Source organism: Microtus oregoni, unplaced genomic scaffold (genome assembly GCF_018167655.1).
Source record: "Microtus oregoni isolate MIOR12 unplaced genomic scaffold, Mior012 000014F_ref0000157, whole genome shotgun sequence".
Classification (NCBI taxonomy): Eukaryota; Metazoa; Chordata; class Mammalia; order Rodentia; family Cricetidae; genus Microtus; species Microtus oregoni.
Window position 1 is genome coordinate 19165645 of NW_024543073.1, and position 7116 is coordinate 19172760.

The window sequence follows — 7116 nt, forward strand, 5'->3', positions numbered from 1 at the left end:
GAAATACACTCTTTATGCAGTGTATATTAACGCTGTGAAGAAGAGAAGCAAACACCTATGAGTGACAGAAAGTTGGCCGACAGACCTTAACACCAGAGCCTTCACATGGCTCTGAGCAACTCTTTCTCAGTGACGCCCCACAAAGCAACTTCAAACCATATCCTAGGATTAAGTAGAAGGTGTAGCAGGTGCAGATGTGAAGACCTGTAATTGTACACTGAGGAGTGGAGATGAGAGGATCACAAGTTTGAAACTAGCATGGGCTAAACAGTCAGTTCCAGGCTAGCCTGAAGCTACAAAGTGAAACTGTGTCATATCAAGTGTCTACAGCAATTATAATTCTTTACAGTAAATTAATTGTAATTCTTAAAATTAATGATAATTATTTTAAAATATTTAATTAATTAATCAATTAAGTTCGTTTTTTAAGACAAACTTTGGAGCCCATGTTCGAACTCACTCTGTAGACCAGACTGGCCTTGAACTCACAGAGATCCATCTGCCTCTGCCTCCCAACTGCTGGGATTAAAGGTGTGCGTACCACCACCTGGCCTTAAATATTCTTAAATTAAAAATACTATAAATTATAACTGGTTATTAAAATAAAGGGAAATGCCAAGGTTTTCAGTTATTAAGATACAAGGCAACCCTAACTTGATAAATGTGGATAAGATACAAGGTATCTGTTGCTTTCTATAAACCTATATGTGAGTTGACTCTAATAAAATAATATATAGAATTCCAAGTCTCCTGTGGTAGACCTGCTAATGGACCATGAGCAGCCATTTCTCCTTCACTCCTGTAAATCAATAAGCCCCAGGGTTTGACCTGGGCAAATGGTCATCGATTTCTTCTACCTCCCTTGCAGCTAAGGTAGTTAGAAAACATGGTCTTTGGGATTTGACTCTCTCATATAAATAAGACGCCCTAACCTAGTCAGTTCTCCTAATTTATCTGTCAGTGTCTGTGGCAACAGGAACCAGAACCTGACTGTACAGACCACTGGAGAATCCTGGGCTCTAGAACTTCGGATGGGCTTACGTTCTGTTACTTTACAGTAAGAATGAGAGCACTCAGAAGAGGCAGTTCAATTAGAACACTTCACAAAATGTTTCTGAAACTTTGAGTTTTATTTTTTACTATGTTAAAGCCTTTGTAAAAAAGCTTTGCAACAGTTCACAGCTATTTTCTGCACACTTAAAACAATCTACTCCCCAAATTAGTAGAGAGTTCTCTAAGTTTGATAATATTGTAAATGTAGTATTTCATTGTAAATGGAACAGTAAATAACAAAATGTACTTTTAGTTTTGTCACCAATTAACACTTTAATTTTGTTTTTTGGGAGGTGGTCTGTCTTTGTAGCTCTGACTGTCCCCAAACTCTCTATGGCCTTAATCTTAAAGAGATACCCCTGCTTCTGTTTCTTGAATACTGGGATTAAAGGCATATCATTACAGAAGGCTTTAGGCTTTAAAATAAAAAAAATCATAATAAATTTAGATGTTTTCCTACCTGGAGATCTGTGGAGATGGAACTGTCATGATCAGAGTTGCTGTGAGCAACACGAAGTGAGTATTTGTCCTCGTCAGATGACATTCTGCACAAATGCTGTGAAACAGCACAAGTTAACTTGGTTTCCAAGAATGCTTAATTCAAAGCTTTTAAAGACGGGGTGTGAAGTAGTGCTTTATCTTGCAAACAATTTTTCATGTCATTTAAAAGAGATCACTCACTCAACATACTGAGCACTTACAGGTGGGGGAATCATCAGGCCAAAAAAAGAAAAAGAGGACTTACTCCAAACAGTGCATAATATAATATATTATAATACAGTGAGAGAGATGAGCTAAGTACATCAAAGACTAAAGAAAAATGCTTTAGGACAATCCCGTGCAGGGTGTGTTAGAGATAAGAGCTGTGGTTGCCATTCTTCAGCTTTATATGACATCCCAGGGACTGTATACTTTCCTGTGAGATACTGAACTACGACAGCTCAACAATTTCTGTAAACTTCCTTCCTGAGACACTTACATTTTGGGAATATTATTGTAAGAAAATTAAGTTTATATACTACAACATACTAAAACAAATACATTCAAATTATTAAAGGTCTTAGCAAAAGAAAACTAATAAAAAATACATTTAAAGACAAATAGAAACTATTCAAACTTTTGGACACTAGTAAGAGAGACAGATGGCCCACAGATTGAGACCTGAAAGATGAGCAGGTCCACCCTGAGAGACAGACGAAGGCTGAAAACAGCACAGACCAAGACACAGAGGCATGGCATGTATGCTTAAAATAACCAGGGTGTCTGGCTAGGCTAAAGCAAAGGAAGGCGAGTAAAGAGGAAAGAAAAAGGTACAGCTGAGACCAGGGCTTTTCATATGAAAAGGCTGAATTGTTCCAGAAGGTACTATTAAGTGACTTAACTGATGTGCCCAATCTCTTTATTCATTTTTGTAGTGCTGAGGATTGAACCCATCTGCAGCTATGCCTGTCAGGGCAAATGCTCCACTGCAGAGCCACATCTCCAAACGTAACCTTGTTTTTTGTTTTTGTTTTTAAAGAAATTACTCTGACAACTTTAGGGAAGATTGGGATTCTAAAACTATAGAAACCAACTGAGAGCTAGTTCCTCTCAACCTTTATGCTTGGATTACTCCCTAAACTCGAATGCAGCCCTGGCGAGGGTAAGGGCGGTGTGGCTCCGAGACAGCTGTGTGGTGGTGGTGGAAACGAGGGGTCGTGACTAATGGCCACTTAAAAGGAGAAAGCGCAGACTGCTGAAGGTGTCCAGACTTATGTCTTAACTAGATGGATCACAACCCTACTCACCAAAGCGAGGACTGCAGGAAGGTGACACTTGGAGGAGTTTAGTGGCAGGGGTGCGGGCGGGCGGTCGCTGTGGAAGCACTGAGTAACACTGGGCCTGCAGGACAGTCAGCCTTCAGTGTCCCTGGGTTCCACATCCATGGGTCCAGCCAACTGTGGGTCAAAAACATTTCTTAAAATTGCATCTGCACTGAACATGAAGACTTTTCCTACCATTATGCCCTAAACAGTACTGTGCAATAGCTGCTTACCCAACGTTTCTACTGCACCAGGGTTATTAGTAAACTGGAGATGGTTTAAAGTGTGAAAAACTGTCTGTGGAATAGGCTACATGCACATGCTACGCCGTGTCACACAGGTCTCTCGAACACCTGCAGACTGAGGTATCTGGGAATCGAGCTCTGACTGTGGCTACAGGGGACAGCTGTTGGACAGTCACTGTGTACGGTGCACAGCTCCAAGCACTGCAATCCACAATGGCTAGAATGTAATACCGGTTCTATTTATTTATTTATTATGTATACAATATTCTATCTGTGTGTATGCCTGCAGCCCAGAAGAGGGCACCAGACCCTGTTACAGATGGTTGTGAGCCACCATGTGGTTGCTGGGAATTGAACTCAGGACCGTTGGAAGAGCAGGCAATGCTCTTAACCTCTGAGCCATTTCTCCAGCCCCGTAATACTGGTTCTTAAAGTCAAGTTCCTGAACTCAATATAAAGGAGGGAGACCTGCAGTACAAGTACAGGCTGAAAGTTGAGACCGAGGAAGCACTGATTTATTGGCGTGTCTAAATAAAGGGGAATGAGTGGGACCATCCATTGAGGCGTGGTAAAGAATTATTATCCTGCAGACCAAACACACATTGCACACACTTTTAGAATATAAATACACGTGTATTTTCTAGAAAGAGTTTTTGTTTCCAATATAATTTCGGAGGAGATCATAATCCTGATAAAGTTAAGGATTATTCCCGTGAGAAGACAGTTAAATCTACAATTGATAACTTTTAAGACGCAAAGTCTCAGTCAAATGTCTGGAGAGAAATCCAGAACACTGGAATTGTGTGGGCAGCATCACGAGGGTCATGGACCACAAAGGGGTAAGGATGGTCCTCAACTAGCCAATCAGGAAGCTGCTGTGCCATTTGTGACAGTTTCAGTTGCTACCAGAACAGGCATCAACTACAGCTTGCTAAGAAAATAAACAAGCGATGAAGTCACTGAAAGTAGAAAGGGAAGACGCAGGGAAGCCACAAAAGAGAAAGCCAGGTTGCAGCCAGACTCTAGAAGGGGAATTCCTGTTTTATTCAGTATTGCTATGTTCACAAAAGACAAACTAAATCTCAGCTGTGACTGTCTTCCATTAAAGCCACTTAGGGAAGATAAAACAAGCATGGTCTGCATCAAGGAATGAATGCTTCACTGATTTCAAACCAACCACTATGGTAATTTGCTCTGTTTTAATTTTCATTACGTTTTACTTTATGATTTGTTTGCAGACCTGGTAGGCAACTAGAGTTGGGACTTGTGGATTACTTTAGTAACAAAGGATCTGGTGTGATCAGACGTTAACAACTGTTTCTTAAATATATATTGCGGATACAAAACGAGTGTGCTTTGGAAAATGCGTTATCTGCCATTTACCCTGCTCTTTGCAAACAGGCATGACAATTAACTTGAGACTCCTCAGTCTCTGGGTTCAGAGACGACAGCAGAAGAATGATGCTTCTTTAGTGGGTGACATGCATTATTCCATCATGGTCTCAGTATTTTCTAACTTAAGTAGAAACCACAAGATAGTCTGAATGCTCCTCGTTGCCACAGGCATTACTTAGCTGAAAAGCGGGCTCCAGGAATTCAAATGCAACCCCAAGATATAGAGGGCGAACCAAAGTGTCTCTGGCAGGAAGCTGACATCGCCATTCTAACTGCATGCAGGGACGGGGAGCGCCAGTCCCTTCCAATATTTCTTTCACCACCCTCCAATGCACATTCATTTAAATCCAATTCTTTCTTAGGAAAACACAACCTCATGATTGACTAGCACCCGCGTCCTAAAGAGCAGAACCTGCTGGGCTGGTACGCGCGATGCTCAGTTCGCGTCGCTAGAGTCCTCTTCCTTGCACCTCCAGAGATGATGCCCCCGGTCCTGTCTGGGCGGAAGCGGCCGAACCCCGCCGCCGGCACACACCGTCTCCGCCAAACCCCGACTCCTCACTCGCAGCAGTCCCAGCGACGCCGCAGCAACCACAGCAAACACCTGCTACCCTAGCAGCCCCTTGACAGTTTCAAACTGCGGGCAGAGATGAAAAACAGCCCTGGCCATTGGTTCACAGCCTCAGCAATTCTGCATTTCATTGGTTCGTGGACCGTGGGCGGGGCCTCAGCCGGAAGTAGGAGATTTACTAGCCGTAGAGGGCCCGTGTCTCGGGAAGGCCACCCCAGAGTTCCCGGCACAACGCGCATACTCAATGCTGCTCTGTGGCTGAGTACTACGGGGCGGCGCTGCGGACAAATTTCTTTGATGCTATGAAAGATGCGTGGTGCTTGTTTCCGACGAGGAAGACAGGCCAGTTCGCGAGGCCTCGAGGATTAGTTTCCATTCTCAGATAGCGGGCCACAGAATCACTGGCTCGGCAGCTGCACTCTTAAAAGTACAAAAAGTACACCCTCGATTGATTTCTTCAGGGTTGAGGTAGGGAGTCTGATTTTTAACGTAAGTAATTCTGAGGACCAGGGTTTAAAAAAATTGCCAACCTAGGGTTTGCTAATGACCTAAATGCCTTAAACTTCAAGACCGGTCCTTCTGGTGGAGTACTGACCATAACAGTCAGATCATAATTACAATTTAAACTCTGTTGTACCAAATATTTATTATCACCTACCCTCATTAAACGACCTAGGGAGATTAAATGAATTAAAACAGCCATCACATAGGCATATACAAATATTAGATTTCCAACTGTTTCATTACGGTTGGTGATAGATCTGACTAGAGATACGTAAGAGTCCAGGTGGCAAAGGATTCAGTGATATGGGCCCCCAATCTAGAAAATAATATCTGCTTGATCGCCCCTCCCTCGCTTTTGTTACCTTCTTTTATTCTGTATACAGAAATGACACAACTCGAGCCTTGCCTACTTCCGTATAGTCAAGAGCTAGACTTTTAAATTTAGAAGTTATATTGCATATGTGTGGGCGTGGTGCCTATGTGGAGGTCAGAAGACGGGTGGAGTTTATTCTCTGTTTCCAGCAGGTGTGACCTGGGGATTGAGTGCAGGTCACCGGGGTTGATGGCAAGTGCTTTTACCCACTGAACCACCTCACTGGCTCTTACATTTGTTATGATAATGAAGTAAGAAGAGCACCAGAAATTTCTTTTGGCATAAGCTATGTTGGCTTCCATCCCGCATGTTTATCTTAAAGGACAAACTACTATCATTAGATACGGATTCATACTTGGTTCTATAACTGCTGTTCAGTGAATACTATATGGTGACCCCATACACTGTAATCATTTTCGTGTGTTCCTGCTGCTACCATCCATTTTCCCCCTCATATTTATGTGTGTGCCACTGTGTGTGAAGGTCAGAGGTCAAAGTCAGGTATCTTCTTCAATTACTCTCTGACTTATTTTTTGAGACACGGTCTCTCTTTGAACCCGGAGGGCTCTGATTTGGCTTGGCTAACTGACCACACCCCCAATCCTGCCTGTGTCTTCCCACTGCACCGTGCTCTTCCTATGAGTGCTGGGGAGCTGAGCTGAGGGTCCCATCCTTGTGAGACAAACACTTTCCTGCTGAGCCGTCTCCCCTTCCTACAAGGCTACTTCTTTTCAGGGGAAAGGGAACGTCACAGAAGACCATTGGGCAAGTCATACCCATTCTTGTGAAATTGTAGAAAGAGACCAACCTGAACTGGATATTATGAACTTTAAAATTACTATGTTGTCAAGGTTGCTAGGCAAAGAGAGATTTGAACTGCAGCTAGCCCATTATAATTTAATTGGAAGCTGGAACCCATTACAATGATTTATTTATTCAACACATATTTAACATCTGTACATGTAATTAATTTTGTAGATAGTAGGAATTGAGTGGTGTGTAGGCCACAGATACTAGAAAATTTTATGGGAAAGAAAATAGTCATCAAATGAAACTACCAAAGCCAAAAGGGAATAGCTAATTATAAATTGTCTTGAAGTTAGGAAAAATAAGGAACTATGTCTGAGTAGGACCTAGTCACCGAATAACTGATTTTATCTAAGAAACTTTTTT

General features: G+C 42.4%; 1 protein-coding gene across 3 annotated transcripts in view; it reads right to left on the reverse strand.

Moving 5' to 3' along the window:
• The window catches only part of Poc5 (POC5 centriolar protein), a 31770-nt gene extending 26647 nt beyond the window's left edge, over positions 1-5123 (reverse strand). For 2 of the 3 annotated variants that reach the window (XM_041663437.1, XM_041663436.1), the window contains exons 1-3: positions 4908-5123; positions 2841-2990; positions 1514-1609 (exon numbers count right to left, since the gene is read on the reverse strand). In XM_041663437.1, coding sequence (XP_041519371.1) covers positions 1514-1597 — 84 coding nt within the window. In that variant the 5' untranslated portion in view covers positions 1598-1609; positions 2841-2990; positions 4908-5123. Of the gene's footprint in view, positions 1-1513; positions 1610-2840; positions 2991-4907 lie in introns of those variants that run through there. The other variant, XM_041663438.1, reaches the window with a different exon arrangement.
• Positions 5124-7116: the final 1993 nt, after the last annotated feature.